The sequence below is a fragment of the Lampetra planeri genome, chromosome 1 (assembly GCF_965212315.1).
Source record: "Lampetra planeri chromosome 1, kcLamPlan1.2.h2, whole genome shotgun sequence".
NCBI classification, from domain to species: domain Eukaryota; kingdom Metazoa; phylum Chordata; class Hyperoartia; order Petromyzontiformes; family Petromyzontidae; genus Lampetra; species Lampetra planeri.
Genome location: NC_136107.1, coordinates 17,954,870 through 17,977,121, shown reverse-complemented (window position 1 = coordinate 17,977,121; position 22,252 = coordinate 17,954,870). Strand labels below are relative to the sequence as shown.

Genomic DNA, 22,252 nt, shown 5'->3' with positions numbered 1-22,252 from the left:
ACTCCCTCGCCTGGTATGCAAGGGTTCGTAGGTTCGATCCCGACCCTGACGCCTGTTGTGTATTTGGAGTTCCATGTTCTCCCCGTGGTCGAGTGGATTTTTCTCAGGTTCCTCTGCTTTTGCCCCCTCCACATTTACAATAAACGTGCGTTTAGAGTATTTGAGTGCTGTAAATTTCCACGTGATGAGCCACTTCTTTGAGCTATTAAACGTGGCCAGGTCGCTTCTGAAAATTAGCTATATTGCTGAGTGGGACTTACCTGGTCAAGTAAAAATTGTTTATAGTTCAGTTTTAGCATGCATGGGGCATGTGTAAGTGTGGTGGTTTAACGCGTTCACAAACAAGGGAGAACACAGAGGAACCATCAAGCCGTGTTGACTAAACGGATTACACATATTTCACGGTCAATACATTAAATATGCATTGTTTCAAGTGGCAAGGCGGTACTGAAACATAAAAATCTTTGCCGCGGTTTGCACTTTTCCGAACGTGAGAGTGCAGAAATGTGGCTTTATTCACGAACTCCTGTTGTAATGGTATTCTGTGTAACCGTTTACATCCGCCTGTGTAGTGGATTAGTGTGAGTTAATGAATTGTGTGTGTGTGAGTACCATGACTGCCTTGCTATGTTGTAGTTGGGTGCGAATCATATTACTTCATTAGCATGTACAATAAATATGCGGTTGTTGTTTAGGATTTTTGTTTCATTTTGCTACTATAGCACGTTGGTCAAACACGGGCATGAATGTTTCCGTGACATTTCAAGTGCATGGCGTAAGTGCCCTTGACCAATCATCTTTGTGCATGGCGTAATAAAATGCCCTTTTGTGTTATCGTAATCTTTTCGCGGATGGTCTGTTTACACGGAATACTCATACAGGATTATATTGTATGAATAGCCATGTTATCACGCGCTCATTGGCAGTTTGCTTTTATTTAATTAGAAAATAATTCATCACTAATCAATTTAAGATGGCTCGCTCGCGTTCAATTATATAATCACTTTGCAAATAACAGCGCGACCCGGTTGGTGTTTTTTTCCGTCCCTTTGTCTGCCGCGTTTTCAGGATCGCGAAATGCGTGCGAGCGGACCTCGTACGTGTTCCTGCGGCAGGAGCTACCCGTCCGGCTCGCCAACATAATGAAGGAGATCAACCTTCTCCCTGACAACCTCCTGAGCACGCCCTCTGTGCAACTCGTGCAGAGCTGGTGAGCCGCTCGCTCGTGCGTGTGTCTTTGCGGGGAGCGGCAGTGCAGCGGTTAGCGCACTGCGCTACGAACCCGGCGACCCGGGTTCGATTCCCGCTCGTTGGTCAACACCAATGACGATTTTCTGAACTGATACTAGGCCTCCCATAGGTCGACTCAGCCTCAAATGACTACCTGGTACGGTGTGTTAACATCGCCACTGGGGAGATGAAGGCGACTGAGCGTGGTGCTGGCAAGCCACCTCCTCGTGTGCCGTGCAGGACTTTATAGGTGCTTGCTAACAGCACTTGCCCCAAGAGTCCGTGAAGGCTATATGGGGGATCTTTATCTTTTGTGGCCGCACTTGCCCCAACGGCCTATGTAAGCTACTCGGGGATGGCCTTTGTTTTTATTTGACATGGCAAGTGCTTAATTTCTGCTGGATCTGTATGCTGCTGTGTCAGCAAACAACCCCAACATTGCGGTGTTACTCTCGCTATGACTGTGGATCCTGGTTACTTGCCACCTACTCCAGTCTACCAGCCACGTGGGAAATATTCGGCGAGACAAGAATCTTGATTTAGACCAGAGGAATCCAATGAACTATGAAGCTCTTTTGCACAGATGTCCAGTCGGGGTGGGTCAGTAAGTTACAAGACATTCGGTCCCTGCCTACAACCAGCCTGTTTACAGGCCCGAGCCAGTGGTGGAAATTTCGCATTCCTATGACGGGAGTGAGTCTATCCATTGGACAATCACTGATGAAAAAGAAGAATAGGTTTTATTCTTTCTGGCAATAAAACAGGTGTTAAGATGTTCAAACACCAAAATAGAAACCTTTTGCAAGGCATCAAGTCTGCATTAACCACACAAACTTGTGGTAAAACATGCAACTAAACATGCTTTGATAATGCATGCATTGTCCTTGAAACTAATTGGGTTATTCCACTATACTTCAACACTATGGTCAGGTTCCCAACAGGCTGTCTACTGCTGCAAAGTAAGGACATATTTCAATTCTTGGAAAGCAGTAGGATTGTCATCCACCATCTGCACACATGTGTTGCATGGCACATGAGGATGGGGGAGCGAGGGGGAGGGTCTAGCATCCCACATTGCCACCTTTGTTTTCCCAATGCTAATGTTTACACACCACACTAGGCCTCGGCAAGGTAAGGTAATTTACCCTTTTTACCGGGTAAAAGGGTAAAGGGTAAAGGTGTCGACATGCCAAGGGGTAAGGTAAAGGGTAGGGTAAAGGTAGCTCGGAAGAATTACCCGGTAGGGTAAAGGAAGAGCGAAGTATTACCCGGTAAATACGGGACCTTGTTTACCGATAAAAGCTCCGTGGCGCAGTCCGTGGCCTCCATTTAATAAGTAATATTTAAAAAAACTTTTTTTAAAACACGCTTTTATTAAATGTACTCGTAATGGCAGAACTCCACGACTCCAGGAAGTGGCCCGGAGGCTTGCCACAACGTAAGACTGTGGTGATTTACAGCCAACGTCAGTTGGGCGTGGACAATTAGACCCAAGCCGAAACATAACATATTAAAAATAATGTTTAAAAATATATATATTTTTTATGATAGAATATAGTGTTGTCATCAGTATGACATAAGTATACCAAGTTTTCAGTCGATACCACATTAGGAAGTGGGTAAAAATTTAGTTACAAGATTTGAGGATACGACAACGACGACGACAACAACAACAACAAGCATGTAAAATTGGAATAATCGAGAGTATTCTATATGATAAAAGCGCTCTACTTAGCATTTACCGTTATACATGTGTAGTAGTTCCCTAGTAATTACCCTGTAATCGGGTAATTTGTATGGGGTAAGTGTAAAAGGTAGGGTAAAAGGTAGGCTCGTTGCTTTCTACCTTTTACCTTTTACCTTACCTGCTAAAGGGTTAAAGGTAGGGTAGAGTGATTGTATTGTGGTAAGGTAAAAGGTAGGGTAAAGGTAGGCTCGTTGTTTTTACCTTTTAACTTTTACCTTACCTTGCCGAGGCCTACACCACACCCAGGTTCCTCATTGAAGCTTCAGTCGACTTAAGAGAGAGAGAGCCTTTGGACCGGTTCAGATACTTGCCGCTGATGGTGTTGTCCTTAGCCAAGAATAAAACTCAGGCCATAAAGTATTTGTGGTGCAGTGCGCTAACCACTGTCCACCACCGTAAAGACGAAGATCCCCCTTGTAGCTTTACTAGACTGTTGGGGCACGGCACCGGAGTGCGGGGGTGGGCCAGCACCACGCCCGGTATGCCTGTCTCCACCGTTGCTATGTTTACGTATCACACCACACACGGACATGCATACACGCTGCAGCCAATCTGACAGCTGGCATGTGAAGGGTGTTACGACAATTGGAGATGTATTTTACAAGCATCGTTGAAAGGCGAGGCTATTTTTAACAGTGCGGTCAGTTCAGGGCCGATACATCATGAGCGCGAGTTGTTAAATTACATCCTGCCCACATCCATTTGTAGTTGTGCTGCTGCTGTTGTGGGATCTACCTGTGAAATGGACATGCAATAATTTACCCATATGAATTGTCATGCTTTACGGCTTGCGGTTCAGCAAACAACAAATCCTAGCTAGCCGTGGAACAAAGACGCTCACTGCATCGAGTGCTTTCAGATGCACTTCTGCGACCATCTGGAATGCTCTTCCTTCTGATATTCGGAAGCCACTGGAGCTACACACTTTCATATCTAGATCGAAAACTCATTCCTAACGAACTTATTTTAATGTTTAGTTTGTTGCGCTTCCCCGCACTTTCGATTAGCATGTTTGGCTTCGTACGGTGCGAAAGCAGTTCAACGTACTCTCTGTTGTCTCGTTTTATCCGTCTCGTTTGTAGAGTCTTGTTCACTTCGTTTGAGATGCTCGCATCACATTGCTCCTGTAAGAATTGCTATTTTTCTATTCGTACGTCCGATGTGATGGGTTCACTTGTCTCTTTGGCCATTGGAGGCCACTGCATACGACACAATGTTCAAATTGAAGCGTGACCATTCATTGAATCGCGAAATGGGGGCGAATCGTTAGGCCCATAATTTGTTTTTTAACTCAATGAGCTTGCAGAGATGACCTCACTTGACATGCACTTTATGCCCGGACAAGTCCAAGTATCCTCCCACGTTTTCTCACAAAAATGTTTTCTAAATCTCACTGCCAGATAAATGAGATGATCATACATTAAAAAGGGAAGAACCTTATGACAGGAGTTCAAAATAAACCTCACACTTTGAAGGACTAGTTTTCAAGTACATAGAATTCAGCTGAAGTGGAAATAGTGAAGCACATCTTCAATCCCTCTGTGCTGATCAGGTTTGGGTGCCGTTGTCCAGTTTCTTTATCTGCAAGTTTCGTCCCCTCATTCGAATCAACGTGGATTACCTTAATTATTTAGTGTACAGCTCTTTGTCGATCCAATGTTGGATAGAGAAGGGCCACCCCGTTGCCATGTCGACCATGGGAATTATGACCATACTTCACCGTGCTGCTCTGTCCAGATTGGCGAGATCAGGCCCAGGACCGGTTCAGATACCATTCACCACTGATGCTTTTTATTTTATCACGGCTATGTTACTCCTCTTATGAAGAAGAGCCATTACCCGAAACGTCGCCCATTGTATACTTTTGACTCTTTTTTAAAGGCCGTGCTATGGACGGGTTGAGCGGCGCTGTTTTGTTTTAACGGTGCTATTTTTGTTTTTGAAGGCTGCCGGCAAGGTCAGCCACCTGGGGGTCAGGAAACGCGAAGCGGTTTTTTTAATAACTGAAAAATGCAACTTGGGCACTTTTTGGTTTGCGCGCGAAGATAACCTCAATCGATTCCACCACGCACGCACAATCATTTAAACCCTCAGCCTACAAGACAACAACAATAACTACTACTACTATAGCTGCATCCCCTCTGTGCTATAATTTAGCATCTTAACCTGATGCTTTATACGACCAGTGTACGGGTCTCGAGGGCTCATGGTCAGCCACTGGCTAAATGCCCTCCTCTGGTGACCATGATCTTTGTCCCAGTTAGCCGGGACGAGTGGGGGATGGGTGGGGGAAGCTGGGCACGTGACCCCCCTCAACCCACACATCGCAACACACCCCTCCCCCCCTCGTTTTTGCAGGGCTGTGCATTTTTGTGAAGGTGTTGCCAGACCCGAGGTTTAAACCTCTGGGTCAGATCCCTAGGTTAAAATCTCATGGATCAGAGTTCGGATCGTATGCGAGGTTTAAACCTCAGGATCAGATTCGAGATTTAACCTCTGGATCAGATGCGAGGTTTAAACTCTGGGTCGGATGCGAGGTTTAACATCCGGTTCAAATGCGAGGTTAAAACATCCGGGTCAGACGCAAGGTTAAAACCTCTGGTTCAGATGCGAGGTTTAAACCTCTGGATCCGATCAGAGGTTTAAATCTCTGAATCATATGCGAGGCTTAACCTCTGGTTCAGATGCGAGGTTTAAACCTCTGGGTCAGATGCAAGATTTGACCTCTGGACCTCGAACGGAAATACATACAGTATTCAGTACTGAACTGGACTTTGGGAAAGTTTTTTTTCTCTCAGGTTTTATGGGAATAACAACCTTCCCAGTCTCCCACATGAGCTTTGAAGCTTGGTTAACGAGGAAAGGAAATACTTCAAAGTGCAGTCAAGTAATATTTCAACCAGTACTGCCTCATTTTCACCAGTCCAGTATCCTGTTCACACTCAAAACTGTTTGCGTATGTAGCCAACTGCACGGGAGAAGGATAACGAACTTAACACAAAAAGCAGTTTTGAAGAAATTAGTATTCAATGTAGATGATTTAAAAGTGCATAGCTCCAGTGGCTGTCTAATATCGGAAGGAAGAGCGTTCCAGACGGCCGCAGAAGCGCATCTGAAAGGGCGCAATGCGATGACCGTCTTTGTTCGCGAGTTAGCCAGAAGCCGCTGTTGCGAGGAATGATGACCGGAGTTTGCGTGATGGTCTATGTTTGGCGATGCTGCTGCTGCTGCATTGGCACTGGTGCACAGCCACAGGGAACAAAAAGACTCAACACTTTCGTCATTAACACTGCCCTTGAATGTTAATAATTGGCGACGTTTTGGGTAATGAACCTTCTTCATAGTGCATAAATGTAGCCACTCGGTCATTCTTAGTACCACCTGCTTCACCTTCCCAACCGATGCCATAGCTGGAGGAACCACAGCTGCTGGGGCCTGGGGGAGTTATGGTCTTTGTGAAATATACTTTGCGGTCGTTCGACCATACTTCACCATGCTGGTCAGTGCAGGTGGGTAGGTGAATGCCTCACCTCCCACTGATTACCTGAATGGTATGGGCGTCCAGATGTCCAGTTAAGCTACTCGAGTCTAAAATGCATCTCCAATCAGCAAGGTTGGCTACGTATGGTGCGAATTAAGTTCAAAATATATCCTCTCGAGCCTCAACTAAACAATTGCTTTTTTTATTTTACCAGGCAAAGCTCATTGAGTTTTTTTTCAGAAGCGACCTGGCTACAAACAATAGCCGAATGAAGTGACATCATGTGGAGATCTATAGCAGTCAAATGCTCTAAACACATGTTGATTCTAAATGTGGAGGGAAAAACCGGAGGACCCGGATAAAAATCCACGCGACCACGGGGAGATAATGCAAACTCCAAATATACAGCAGCAGTCGTCAGGGTTGGGATCGAACCCGCGACCTCGTGTATATCAGGCGAGGTAGTTAACATCCCGCCACTGCGGCACACTCGCTTGCCACCGCGTCAAGAACGTGCCGTTCCAGTCAACATGGAACGTTGTGGGCCAACGTTAGTCCAACGCTTCCAACCACGTGCAAACGTTGGCCCAATGTTGGCGCATTTTTGCTGGGTCGTTGAAGAACACCGCATTTATATAAACGCTCAACACTGCTCATTTGTGGTGTGCGCAGACACAAACTGCTTACTCCCATCACACAATAATGTGTGCTTTTGCCGCTGCAGTACTGTATTATGTAATGTTCAGTCGACAACAAGATACGTTTTGAGCTTGTGCGTCAAGGGGAAATCGGTGTCACGATCGCTTGAGAAGTAACGACTTGAGAAGTGTTTACGCGGCGAGCTGAGTGGGTTTCGGCGTGCGTGAGCAACAACAGCAGCAGCTGCTGCTGCATATCCGTCGCCTTGACCGTGTAAGAACTGAAAACGTCAAACAGCTGAGTCTTCTTGTTCATGCTAACGTCGTTTGAGCTTGTTGGATTTTTTGCTCCGGTCCCCCCCCAACCTCCGCCACCACATTTAGAAAGATGCGTTGAGATTAATTTTGCTACTTTAAATTTCGGCGTGATAAGCCACTTCGTTGAACTATCAACTTTTGCCAGGTCGCTTCTGAAAAAGAACGAATAACTCAGTGGGCCTTTCCTGGTCAAATACAAATTGTGTGGTTTTGTTTATTGAATTATTTTGGTGATTTTCTTCCCTTTCACTCCTATCATTTTTGTTGTGTTGTTTGCTGTTGTAACTTTCTCACCCGCCCCAACTGGACGTCTGTGAATAAGAGCTTCGTAGCTTATCGGATTCCTCCAGGATAAATGCACATTTTGATCCTGACATGCATTCCTATTCGCACTGCTGGAAATAAATCAACTATATCGTGCAAATCAGGCACTTGCTGTCATCAGTTATCATGAGCCATGATGATTCCAGTCGCCACCTCTCAAAGGTGCTGTGATGAACTTGTTATAAATTGTGGGTAAAGCAAACGTAAATCAATGTTACATTATAAAATTCCTGTGACGCAAGTCGGCTCGGGCAGATAATTTTTAGGCTGATCGTAGGAGATTATAAATAACAAAATGAATATGCAGAAAATGTGTGTCCTTTACAAATTCGTCTCTCCAAATAAAAGCAATTATATAAAACAAATATTACACAACCCATCAACATTTTGGGAGTGCATCATATCAGCAGCATTAATTCAAGACAAACAAAACTCTGGGCCAGTTTCGACACGGTGTTTCATCAGCAAATTCAGGGCGTGCTTGAATCAATGTTAGTGAACTGCTGATCGATGCAGGCAAGGACCCAATTACAGTTAAGTTAGACATGACACATTCAACTCGCGAGCTTGCAGGGAGCATAGCACGAGCGAACCCATGTGTTGTTTTTCCTTGCTTGTTGATCCCGACCCTGACGCCTGTTGTATATTTGGAGCTTGCACGTTCTTCCCGTGGTCGCGTGGATTTTTTCTCCGAGTCCTCCGGGTTTTCCCTCCATATGTATAATCAACGTGCGTTTATAGTATTTGGCTGCTATACATTTCAACATAATGAGCCACTTCGTTGAGCTATAATTTGTGGCCAGGTCGCTTCTGAAAAAGAGCCTAATCGCTCAGTTGGGCCTTACCTGGTAAAATAAAAAAAAGTTTCGTTTCGTTTTTAGTACGGTGCGAAAATAAATTCCAACATACAGCGAATGGCATCAACAACCACCGCCATGACCACCAGCCACCACTTGCCCATGGGGCTCCGTGAACGTGTGAGCCTCGGAACACATTACCCCGAGGTTGACCCGTGTTGGTGTGGAAAACGTCGAGCCCCCGGCATCTGCGCTTTCCCATTCGTCGGTGGAATGTGACAGCGCGCATCGCTGTTTGGTCGGTTATCCGGGGACCCGGGGCGCTGCCTCGTTTGCCCTCTTCTCCTCGCCCCTTGCGGGGGAGGAGTGGGGTGGGTGGCGGTGGGATGGAAATGGCAAGAGGCGTGTACGGGGAAAGGGGTGGTCTCAGGACTTGTCAAGCATGGGTGGAGGAGAAAGCGAGGTGGTGTATGGGGGTGGGGAGCATCAGATTAGCACGGTTGGCTACATATGGTGCGAAAGAAGTTCGACATAGGGCATTGCTTAGCAGACGCGTTTGAAATTCAACGAAAGCGGCGGCGGATTTCGTTGGTTCTGCTACTGCGGCTCTACGCGTACTGTTGAGTCGATATGCAGGCTGCTGCGGGGCTATCTTGTGGGGGTAGTAGAGAGGGAGGGGGGTGCTAGCGTGCAGCAAAATCCATTATTGTACAGTACTTGTGTGCTCCCTCCTTCACAAAATGCTCATGGTGGAATAACTGCCCACAACCTGTACAACGTGCACTTCCGAGACCATGAAGCATGCCAGTCGCACGGTCATGCATGTACTGTGGGTATGGATGTCACGTTCGGGTGGAGTGTATTGTGGAAATGCTGTGTTTGTGTGTGCGCGCGAGCATTTGCAATGCGTGAATCCAGTTTGAGTAGCTCCGAAATAAAAATCTGCCTCGGTTTGTCCACTCAGCTGATGCGTGAAGGTAAATTCATTGAGTTGAAGCTGTTGCATGAGCTAGCAGAGTGGCCTTATCATCATCGGCGCTTCCACGCAGCCCACGCAAGCTCGCCAGGAGGACTGGTCTGGTGGGAGCCCAGCACTTTTGTCTGGCCATCGAAACAAAGACGATCTCTGCGTAGCCCGCGTTCAGATGCGCTACTGTGGCCGGCTGGAACGCTCTTCCTTTCGATATTAGGAAGCCACTGGAGTTGTGCACTTTTACATCGTCGAGATTGGAAACTCATTTCTTCAGAACTGCCTTTTGTATTTACTTTGTTTCCCCCCAATACCGCCATCCCACGTTACGTTTGTGTTCAGCACAAGTCCGGCGACACTGGGAAACCTGGGCCGGAGTTTGAAGCAGTCCCTAATTAGAGCCACATGTCATCGTTGTGTGTGTGTTTCATCTCCCAGTCATCTCAGTTATAACCCATAACACCTGGGTCTGTCCCGTGACCTTCCTGCCAGCAGCACACAGTGGTGATGACATCACCATCACTTAGTTTCTGTCGGCTCTTGCTATTGTTTGTTGGGTTGCGTTGTTTTTTTATTATTATCGCAAGTGCTTGCGAACACAAACTTGCCCAGAATACTATCCAAGCAGTATTGCAAATCTTTATTTTTATTTGTGTATTCCATTTTTAGTGAAATTATTGTAAACAAAAAAAAGACAGTTTTCACATCGATATCTGTTGTGTTTTCCATGTTTCCATTACTCATTTCCAGTCCTCGTCCTGTCTTGTGCGCAAAGTACAGCGATGTCGTGACCGCTTGTAAACGTGGACTTGGTGGTGTCCCCAACATCACAACTTCCAGTGTTGGAGGGTTCGGCTCGAGCTGTCTCGGTTGGGGGAAGGGTTGGTGGTGGGTGGGGATGGTTGCGGGGTCACGTGATGTTTTTCTGGACATTCGCAAGTGTGCGTGCCGTGGTGGTGCTGCTGCTGCTGCTGCATCCGCTGCTGCTACCCACACAATCCGCCCGTCCAGTTTTCTTAGATTACGTGCGAGTTCAATTGTAAACACTGACCCCCCCCCCCCGACAACTCAACAGAACACCGCGTCCCCTTTCCTTATTTACAGCTTGTGTTCTTTCATTATTTCTCAGAGTAAGAGCCCTGTTTTTTTGCCCGTTTCAATATGGGGAAAAAAAAGATTGCCTATTTTTTTGTGTTTCTTCGTTGGGATGGGACTTTGTAGGATGAACGTTGAGTTTTTTAAGGGCACGGGGTGACCAATAAGGTCTGCATTGGTATGTAACAAGGTAGGGCACTGGTACGGAGTTGACAGGTATGGAGGTACAGAAATTACAGCGAAACATATATAACATTTAAAAATAACATCTTGTCCCTGGTGGTGCAAGATTTATCGACACATATCGATTCTTACGCTTCTGATACGTGCATTGAATCGAGTGTATGAGAATCTACGTATATCGATTGTGCATATTGTACGTGCAGTGAAACTAAGTACACTGATCCGCACTCCGAAAATCATATAATTTGCGGAGGTGGAAATCCTAAATTCCACAAGTTTCCGCAATTTATTTGGAGCGTTTAGCCGAGCAGTTAAATGCTCGTAAAAAGAATACAAAGAAAAACCTCGTAAAATCCGTGAATTTCCGTAGATTTTTCCCAACATTTTTTTTGCAGGAGTTAAAATCGCACACATAAATCTGGACAATGATGACTTTGCATCCCACTTTCGAGTTAATTATCTTACACACGTACAAGTGGATTCCTGTTATCCACAATTCTGCGGATAATAGGGAGGTCTGCGGATCGATTCTTAATAATATCGCTGAGATGTTAATGTAAGCAGCAGCATGCAATTCTAATAATACAACTTTCTCAGGCATTCACAGTGATGTGTCAGAATAATGTTAAGCAAGTTTGATACGGACATGTACAAATAATGTCAATATCATGCATTTGTCATTCCCACCAGGTATGTGCAGAGCTTCATTGACATTTTGAAATATGAAGGCAAAGATCCGGAGAGTGATGTCCTTTCAGGGTAAGAAATGCACGCGTGCAGTGTACACGTTTGCTGTACTCGAGCATTACGCTTTACCAAAGTATATTTTTTCTTCAGTGATCAGTTAGTATTTACAGTGACATGTATCCATTAATAACACGCTTGGTTGTGGAGCGAGCGGTGGCAAAGCAGTTAGCACACACCGCTATGAACGGTGGCGAGATGTTAACTACCTCGACTTGTATACAGGAGGTCGTAGGTTTGATCCAAACCCTGACACCTGTATATTTGGAGTTTGTATGTTCTCCCCATTGTCGTGTACATTTTTATCCAGTTTTTCCCTCTACATTTAGAAAATTGTGATAAGCCATTTCGTTCGGCTATTATTTGTGACCAGGTTGCTTCTGAAAAAGAGCTACATAGCTCAATGGGCCTTGCATGTTAAAATAATGATTGTTTCGTTTATAGTTTAGTTTAGAACACTTGGGGTGACCCGCGTTCAATTCATGGCCACGGCTAACATCGGTGGCGAGTGAGATCCGAAACGTCATTGTGTGATCTCCCCTCCCACCCTCCACTTGACAAACCCATATTGTTGCATCAGAGGGACCGTGAGAGTAATTGTGACTACTTGGGGAGGCCTTTATCTTGCAGTCGATCGATCATGGCTGACTTTGCCTTTTCGGTTGACACACAAAATGTTTGCCACAAATGAAATACAATACCTTGCTGACCTCGTCACGGAACATAAACCATCATGCAAACTCCGGTGATCCTCGCTGCAGCGGCTTTTAGCTAACCACCCAACAAAGGGGGTCACTGCATCGCGCGCTTTCAGATGCGCTTCTGCGGCCCTATTGGGCACGCTCTTCCTTCCAATATTAGGAAGCCACTGGAGCTATACACTTTCAAATCGAGATTGAAAACTTACTTCTTTAGAACAGTTTCTTGCGTTGAGTTTGTCGTCCTTGCTCCACACATCCGATGAGCGCGGTTGGCTACGTACGGTGTGAAAGATACATGCGTACATTGTTGCTGTGGTGGATTTAGATTCATGGAGACGCTGGTGAACATCCGGAACCGGCACAACGATGTGGTGCCCACGGTGGCGCAGGGCGTCATCGAATACAAAGAGACATACGGAGTGGACCCGGTGACCAGCCAGAATGTGCAGTACTTCCTCGACCGCTTCTACATGAGCCGAATATCCATCCGCATGATCATCAACCAGCACAGTAGGTGGCCTCGGTGACTCGGAGGGAGACGGGGGAGTGGGGCGGGGGGGGGGTGTTCATCATGGCCGTGTCGGAGTCGCTGAGCCGGGGCACCTACGTTGTACCCGAGTGCAAACCCGCATTTAAGCTGCCCGTGCTTGCATTGTGTTGTATTGTATTGACCAACGAATACAATTGCCTTAGATTGCCAATGTGCTCTCAACCTGCGGAGGAAAATACACCGATGAATGCACGCGTTACAGATGAGTTAACGTGGGAGCACTGAGCCGGCACTGTGATTTCAACGGCCTGCGATTAAACCGGGTTCCCAGGTGGCAGCTGCAGCTCGGCCACCAACGGCTCCATGGACCGCGTTTAGATTTGAATTGTCACCTCACTTCGGCGTACTGTCGCCCGGTATTGCAGTCAACGTTGTTCGCATTTTGGGCACACGTTAGCCTATCGTCACCCGGCTTGGGCGGCCCAAGATTAGGTTTATTTGCCGAGAGCCAACCGAGGACGTAGCTCTACGCTTTATGGATCCCAAGCGTCACGGCGTCATTATGCGGCAAGACAGGGGAGTTGTGCTGACAGCAATGGAAACTTTGCCACGTAAATATAAACCAAAAGTCTCCTCGTCGTAGGAGGAACAAACAAGTTCAAAGTTCAATGTTTATAGACGGGCGCGTGGCATTGAGCCGTGGTTAAATTTGGAGCATTTCGCCGATACGATCGCCACGGAGGCGTCTGCTTTTTCCATGACCACCTGCCACAATTTAAAGGGACCAATGCCCTAATGGCACCGGCGGTTGTCGCGGAGAGGCAATCTAAACAATCTGACTAAACGCCCGTGCCTGGAAACGAAGCGGCTGGTCTCACTAAGTGGCGCACGCGCGGACGTTTGAACGCGCGCGCACCCGTGAGTGCCTTGTTACTTCGCCTTATCGGTTCCGCGCCATTTAGCCAGAGCCCTCGTCCCAGAGTCGGTCGTGCTCACCGATCGCGGGAGCGCTGTTCCCACTGTGTCACGTGCGCGGACCGGCCGCACCCTGATCCCCAGATACCGACCTTGCGGCTGCGACGCAGTTTCTCGCCCGACGTCGTAATCCCCGTTGGCGTCATCAACATCGTCGTCCTTGCGATCGTTGGTAAATTATGAGCAGCTCTGGTCAACGGTTACAGACGCATGGATGCAATGTTGATGACAGAATTCACATGAATGGAGCGGCGGTGGCAGGGAGGAGAGACGTGACTCATCACACACAAAGTTCTTGCCACAAATGAATCGCAATACCTTGCTAATCTCTTCAAAGAGCATAAACCATCACGCAAACTCCGGTCATCCACGTAGCAGTGGCGTTTGCATGACCATCGAACAAAGACAGTCACCGCATTGCACGCTTTCAAATGTGCTTCTGCAGCCGTCTGGAATGCTCTTCGTTCCGATATTAGGAAACGACAGGGGGCTACGCACTTTTAAATCTAGATTGAAAACTCATTTCTTTAGAACTGCTTTTTGTGTTAAATTTGTTTTCCTACCCCCACACCTCCAACTAGTATGGCTGGCTACGTACGCTGCGAAAGAAGTTCAACATACTTACCAACTCACAAACAGACATTGGCGCGCGTTCCGCTGTCCCCCTGTTCCTCTCTCTGCCGTCCCTCATCCTCCCGCTTTGCCCGTTGTTCGCCCGCTGCAGCGTTGCTCTTCAACGGGGGCTTGAACCCTGCCCACCCCAAGCACATTGGCAGCATCGACCCCAACTGCAACGCCGTTGAGGTCGTCAAAGGTGGGCCTGCAGCACCAGCACTTTCCACGGGGGCATTGTAGGCGCCGAGAGTGCGAGGACGCAAGTGCTGACAGTGCTGACAGGGAGTGGCGTTGCAATTGCATCGCGGGATACGAAGAGTGGGGTAGAATATTCTTAGTTTTTTTTCGGTAAAGTCACGTAGGTAAAAAATTATAATTAATAAAAGTAAAATAAAAAAATAAAAAAATCACGACATTTCGGATGCAACACAAGCTTCCGTCTTCAGTGGGGTAGAAATTTGACGGACGTTGGAATTTGACGGGTGGTGGAGGTGGGTCGGGGGTGTCCATTACGTTCCTGGCACGCCTGCACCGGGGCCCGTGCCGACCGTGCACCGACGGCGCCCTCGCTACAACCGCGAGGCCGTCGACCGGCGCGCTCGCTCGCTTCCTCGCCTCGGAGCGAGGATCGTGTGGGAGTATGCAGATCCAACTTCTCAGCCACAACACACAAACGCCTACCGCTTTGCAATGGCCCGCAAATTGGATGAGTAAATTACTCGTCACGAGAAGCATCTCAGCCTGGTCCGACAGCGGATCATATTCTGGACCTGGCAACACAGTTTCTAATTTTAACGCGCTCCGTCACCTCTGTCGCTTCACGGTCCTCTTACAGCGGATAGCAGGAAACTTGAGAAGTGCGTGTGTGTTCACGTGCGGTTGCCCGCCAGAGGGATTGGTGCGATTCTAACTGTACGGTATTTTACAGTTGGTGATAAAATCAGACAAAAATTAAACGGTGTTCACAATCAGAAAAAATATATTCTAACACTCTCATGAATGTAATTATCATTTTTACCAGATGCCTTTGAAAATGCCAAGATGCTGTGTTACCAGTACTACCTGGGATGCCCCGAACTGGAAGTGTCGCAGTTCAACAGTACGTAAGCAAACAGCACGGCCTCACGGGCACGTGACAGCTGCACTGCCCCACGCGCGAACACAAAGATCTCCCCTGTAGCCTTAACACACCGTTGGGAGAAGTGCCGTTTGCAAGTAGCACCTATGAAGGCCTCGCATGGCACACGTGGAGAGTTGAGTGGCCAGCACCACTCTCGGCTGCCTTTGTCTCTCCAAGCGTATATACCCCACACCAATTGCTTATTTAAGGTATGAGTTGGTCTCGGAGAGACCCAGGAACCGCTTCATATGTCCGCCACTGTTATTGGTCATGAGTGGGAATCGGATTCGTGTCACCGGGTTAGCAGTGCAGTGCGCCAATCGCTACACTAGCGTTTCCCACGTGAGCGCATGGAGGTGCGCGTGCACACACACATGCACAACATGGCATGTTGGCTGGGTTGTATGAGGTACGATCTGGACAGGGTACAGTCTGGATATATTGACAGTGTTTTGTAATAACAAGGCAAGTAACACTGCATTGATTCCATCGATTAAAACTGATTCTCGTTCCCATCGTGCGTGAATGGAATGTTGCGTGTGACATCGGATTATTTCAAACTAAACTATTTTACAGCTATTAACTATTTTTGAGAAGCGATTTGGCCACAAATGATAGCTCAACGAAGTGGCTTACATTGTGGAAATGTATAGCAGCCAAATACTGTCAACGCTTGTTTCTAAATGTGGAGGGAAAAACCGGAGGACCTGGAGAAAAATCCACGTGACCACTGAGAGAGAGACACGCAAACTCCAATTATACAGCAGCAGGCGTCAGAGTCGGGATTGAACACATGGTCACCTTGGCGACTTCTGAAAACGAAATGCTAGCTATAAGCTCACGTTGACACTTGTGAACAAGAAATGAGAAACAGACGCAAGCGAGGTGGTAAAAAGAAACGAGACGGAGAACTTTGGCTTATCGATGCTCAATTGACACTCCCCTAGGGGAGGCCTGCATCCAGCAGTGGATTGTCACTTGGCTGTGAATTATTATTATTATTATTATTATTTAAAATTGGTATTATTTAGGAGAAAGTTAAGACCATCAGCCACGTTTTCGAGCTTGAACCTGGGTTTAAATACGTTGAGCGAAACAACAACGGTAAAGAAAGTTCCACCGTTGACAAAAACACACCGTTCGATTCATGTCGAGCAACGCACGTTTAGGTTGCATAATGCAATTCTCAAACTTTACACAGCAGAAGAATGTGCTTAACTGCGTTACGACAGTCGGTTCTCCCCTGATTGCCAATGCGGGGAGAAATATGTTTGAAGTTTCTGGAGGTTGTGGTGGTGGCAAAACAACAGTTTTGGTGCCAGCTATGGAAACAAACAGCCCCTCACTTGGACCCTGTGTGTGGGTCCATCACAACCGAGGTGACAATGCACAGCCATAAAACCCCGCAGATTATTCCCCATGCGGCCACTTTATTTCAGACTTTCAACGTGGAACTCGATGTACAATGGGGACATAAAAAAAAAATTATGAAACAAATAAAACGACGCCGGGGCCGCTGTTTTATCGACCCCCTCCGGGAAAATGTACGCGAGTGTTTTCTTTCCTCCCCGATTAGCCGCTGTTGACACAGCGAGCCTCGCGGAACACACAGCCTGCTTGCGGTAAATTTGACAGCGTGAATATGACAGTGTAAATTTGACCGCGGAGCATCTGGATTTTTGTTTGGTGGCACACACAAGCAGCCTGCCACTCTGTGCACATGCGTAGGGCTTTGCCGTGTGTACGTTGAACTTCTTTCGCACCGTACATAGCCAGTCGTGCTAATCGAATGTACCGACCCGCTTCTGGATGAGGACCTTTCCCCGTATAGTACGGATTGCGGGGGTTAGTGTACCGAACTTCAGCACACTGGTCGGTCTGGGGTTGGTGGAGGCAGGGAGCGTAGGAGTACAGTACAATTGATTTTTCCGCACTGCCCTATCCTGTCCACCACGTAGCCCCCGCGATCCGCCTATGACAACCTGGTGTGCATCGTGGTCGCCCATCCCTGCAACTATCCAGGCTCAAGCCTGCTCGGCTTTTGAGCTGTCATGAGATTAGGCTCATGTCAGTGGCGAGATGGTAACTACCTTACCTGGTAACCAGGAGGTCGTAGATTTCATCCTGACCATGATGCCTGCAGTATATGTTCTTCACGTGGTCGCGTGGATTTTTCTGCTGATCCTCCGGTTTTTCCCTCCACATTTAGAAACATGTGTGACCGCTATAAATGTCCACGTGATAAGCCACTTCATTGGGCTACCATTTGTGGCCCAGGTCGCTTCTGAAAAATTACGTATACAGCTCAGTGGGCCTTACCTGGTAAAATAAACATAGTTTAGTTTCGTATTTAGATATGGTCAGAGGCGTTGCTCACGTTAACACAAAGTGTTCTTCAGCCCAGCGGCCTGCCGGTCTTCCAGACTTTGTATGGTAAAGTAAACCTCATGACCCACACAGACATTGGGGAACCCTCATCCAGCAGTGGACTGACAAACGTGGGGCTGAATTTGAAAAACACAATAACTGTACATTTTATTTTTTGAGTCAACTATTCCCACTTAGTGAATGGCATAAGGCAACCTCACTCTGTAGGTAGGGCATCATCTCCTGAAGAAAACCTATGCAGGGATGATGTCATCATTCGCAATAACTGGGGACTCTCGCTTAGATTTTGTTTCGGTGAAAGTTGAATATAAGAAAAGGTACACAGTGTCCTATAAAGTTCAGCAGGGCACCAGAACCCTTCTTTGTTTTGTTTTATTGGACCCATAATTATTTAACAGAGCGGTAATCATGGATGAGAGAGATAGCCACGGTGAAAATGTGTTCTGGCCTCGCTTAGTTCATTATATTCTTGTGAATGACAATATGGAGCTACACGTCAATGTCAAAATCTGCTGGCCATGACGAGTACTTCAGGACAGAGAGAGTTGGTGTCATTTTGCTGTTTCTCTTCCATTGAAGGAGCGCAGGCTACAGTGGTTTACAATGCGGTCCATAGTTTGGGTTGCATGGCCACAACCGTCGCTAATGCGCAAGGAGGAGTTGATGACGATGATGATGATCCAGAATGTTCCACTGGAGCACCTGCCGAGCTCTCGTATCCTGACCCTGGAGTGACGGCCGCGTTGCGCGTGTGCGTCTGTGTGTGTGTGTGTGCGTTTGTGTGTGTGTGTGTGCGTCTGTGTGTGTGCGTGTGCATCTCTGTGTGTGGGGAGCGGTAATGTAGCGGTTAGCGCGCTGCGCTACGAACCCGGCTACCCGTGTTCGATTCCCGCTCACGGCCAACACCAGTGACGATTATCTGAACCGAACCTGGACCTCCCCTAGGTCGACTCAGCCTCAAATTAGTACCCGGGCAGTGTGTAAACATCGCCATGGGGGAGACAAAGGCGGTCGGGCGTGGTGCTGGCCACCCACTCCCTCGTGTTCCGTTCCGGCCTTCATAGGTGCTCGCTAACAGCACTTGCCCCTACAGTCTGTTAAGGCTATATGGGGGATCTTTGTCTTTATCTTTATGTGTGCGTCTGTGTGTGTGTGTGCGTCCGTCTGTGTGTGTGGCGTCTCGTGGGGAGCAGTAGTGTAGCGGGTAGCGTGCCGCGCTACAAACCCGGCAATCCGGAGTTAGATTCCTGCTCACGGCCAACACCGATTCTCTGAGCTGGTCCGGGGGCCTCCTCCCCTAGGTCGACTCAGCCTTAAATGAGTACCTGGTGTGGTGTGTAAACATCGCCACTCGGGAGACAAGGGCGGTCGGGCGTGGTGCTGGCCATCCATCCCCTCGTGTGCCGTGCCAGCCTTCATAGGTGATCGCTAAAAGCACTTGCCCCAACGGTCTGTTAAAGGCTGGCTACACGTGTGATGTTTTTTTTTATGTCTCTTGCAGTACAAGGAGCAGAGGAGGAGGTGCACATGGTCTACATCCCCTCCCACCTCTACCACGTGCTCTTTGAGCTCTTCAAGGCAAGCGCCGCCGTCCTGCTCCGTATCGGACGCTCGTGTGCCGGCTGCCCCGTGCTCGGCGCTTGCATTTCAACCGGTTCTGTCTGTGAAATTAATATAAGGGGACGCCACGGTGGCGAGATGTTAATTGCCTCGCCTGGTATGCAGGAGGCCGTGGGTTCAATCCCGACCCTGACGCTTGTATATTTGGAGTCTGCATTATTCTCCTCGTGGTCGCGTGGATTGTTCTCCGGGTCCTCTGTTTTTTCCCTCCGCATTTGGAATCAACATCACGCGTTTAAAGTGTTCCGCTACGCCACATCTAGTATAGCCTCCCGCGAGGCGGTGGCTTTTAATTGACGTGCCACCCACTCCGGTGTCAACCGGCCGCCCGGAAAATATTCAGGAGGAGAAACTAAGCACTGCCCACAACCGTGGCTACACGCACGCCATGGGTGCGGGAAGCGGGGGGGGGGGGGGGTAGGAAGTGCTGTGTGCCCCTTCCGATTAGCACAGTTGGCTACGTACGGTGAAAAAGTAGTTCAACATACATACGTGCAAGGAATGTATGTGTCCAACCCTTTAGTCAGTGCACTGCTGGATAAGAGCCTCGCTGTACCTTTGAGGGTCGTGGGATGATATTGGAACGTGCTTCAACACACGCCCGGCATGCCTCATTCCAGTGTTCCTCGCTTCGTGACTGACTACTTCGTAACGCGCCGCCTATTCCGGCGTCGACCGGCGACCCAGAAACCATTCGGTGAAGAAAATGAATCCCCCATTTTCGCGTTGTTTCACGCGCTCGGAGGCGTGGAAACGTTTAACCCTTCGCCCACTGCCATTCCTAACCGCAGCGGGAGAACGCAGCCCTAATTATAGAGCCGGGCGACGGGTGAGACGTGTGTGTGTGTAAGCGCGTGTTTTGCGTGCGTGTGTGCCACTGAGGCATGCGCCCGTGGTGGCAAGGTCACAGAGGCTGCTGGCTGCTTGGCTCGCCCGGGTTATTACGCCTTTGGCAGGCGACGAGTTTATTTGTTTGTGCGAGGGCCGTCTGTGCCCTTTATGATGACTGGGAGGGTGGCCGGGCGGAGCAAGCAGGCTTGACGTCGCTGGTGCCGTTCTCTGGGTTTGCAATCGAATTCGATTTGGGTTGCGAGTAATCTCGACGGGGATTCCATGACGAAGCGGAGGGGACGCGTGCTGGACGAGAGAGATTGATCCACGAGAGCTCCTTACGCATTTGCTCGGGGATCACTGTTGTGAAATGTCCGTCCCGCAGAGCCATAGGTTGACGGACTCGAGTACTGTATTTTTTTACGCGTAGAGGTGAACTTTTGTCAATTTTTTCTTGAGATTATAGATGTGGAATAGTGGCTTGTGCACTGCACGATGAACCTCGACGATTCCCGGCCACGGCTAACATCAGTGGCGAGTGATATCTGAATTTATCCCCAGCCCCCCCCCCCCCCGCTTCATAAAATCAAACTGACCAGCATGCCAAAGTCGCATGGTCTATCCACTACTGGATGAAGGTCTCCCCAAATCCACTGCCTTTCCCCACGGTCCTGCGATGCAGCAATCTATGTGGCCACCGCACACGAGCCGATTTCTCTGCTCCATTTCCATGGCGCTTCGTTATTAGTCCGGCCTCCATCCCTTCCAGCGACGTATCTCACCCCGAAGCCTACTCACTTTTCTTAAGCCAGTGTGATATCTCTCCATGTATGCATGCATGTTGAACATGTTTCGCACCGTGCATAGCCAACCGTGCTACGTACGTATGCCGAACTTTTTTCGCACCATGCGTCACCAACCGTGCCAATCAGAGGTGCGATTAGCACGGTTGGCTACGCAACGCGCGTCCTCTGTGGTCCTCGCTTTGCCCCCCCTTCTCTCGTTGTCGCCGGGTGTGATTCCACGCGTGAGCTCTGCTCCCCGCCGTGAATTGAACGTCTCCTCGCCCTCACGTTATTTTGGACAGAACTCGATGCGGGCGACGGTGGAGCACCACGACGCCCTGGGCACTGCATACCCGACCATCAAAGTGATGGTCTCTCTCGGCAAGGAGGATCTCAGCATCAAGGTAACGGCGCAACGCAATGCGTGACAGTTGCCACAATGGCGATTGCAACCTGCAAGCGACCGCAACTCTTACGGCCACGTAAACGGCTGCACCAACATCAACAGCCACCACCACAGCAACCACAAGCAATAAAAACCATAGCAACGTGAACCACCACGACAACAAGCACCACGGCAACAACAGCAATAACAACCACAGCAACATCAATTGCAACAACAACCACGACAACAAACAACCATGATAGCAGCCACGATAACAACCCACCACGGCGACCAACACAAAAGCAACAGCGGATCAACTGAGTCTGTCCCTGCGTTCCCCTTCATCACTGGTGCACTGGCACGAGGCCGAATCTGTTTAACGCGTAGTATGGCTTTCGCGACCAATGTTATTCATCCATAATGTAGTTTTTTTTGGATTAGATCGCGTAAATATGAATGTGTCGTTAAACCCGCCACCACCCGACACAGCCAATTAAGTCAGGTTTGTCACGTAAACAGAACATGCCAATTCGTTACTAGTACAACACACCGGTGCGTGTTGTTATTTTGAATGTTATTCATAAGAAAGTCTTTTTGGGTTTGATCGCATAAATATAAATTGTAAAGTTTGTCACTTAAACAAAACCTGCCAATTAGTTCTGTAGTTGGAGAGCAAACCCATGACATCTAGACCGAGTCTGATTGGCGGTTGGGGGTCGACGCGCCGTTCCTCAAGAAGCCCCCCTCGACGTTTGCCCCGGCGCGCCAGGCGGGTCGGCTCTGGCAGGTCGAGGTTGCAACGGATCGAGGTCGTT

At 48.4% G+C, this 22,252-nt stretch overlaps 1 protein-coding gene across 2 annotated transcripts in view; it reads left to right on the top strand.

The window, feature by feature from the left end:
• LOC144719358 (pyruvate dehydrogenase (acetyl-transferring) kinase isozyme 2, mitochondrial-like) overlaps positions 1 to 22,252 on the top strand; it is a 32,558-nt gene that overhangs the window by 2,855 nt on the left and 7,451 nt on the right. Inside the window, exons 2-8 of one of the 2 annotated variants that reach the window (XM_078595223.1) lie at positions 1,069 to 1,210; positions 11,474 to 11,542; positions 12,554 to 12,738; positions 14,418 to 14,507; positions 15,330 to 15,407; positions 19,318 to 19,394; positions 21,355 to 21,456. In XM_078595223.1, coding sequence (XP_078451349.1) covers positions 1,069 to 1,210; positions 11,474 to 11,542; positions 12,554 to 12,738; positions 14,418 to 14,507; positions 15,330 to 15,407; positions 19,318 to 19,394; positions 21,355 to 21,456 — 743 coding nt within the window. Of the gene's footprint in view, positions 1 to 1,068; positions 1,211 to 11,473; positions 11,543 to 12,553; positions 12,739 to 14,417; positions 14,508 to 15,329; positions 15,412 to 19,317; positions 19,395 to 21,354; positions 21,457 to 22,252 lie in introns of those variants that run through there. The other variant, XM_078595230.1, reaches the window with a different exon arrangement.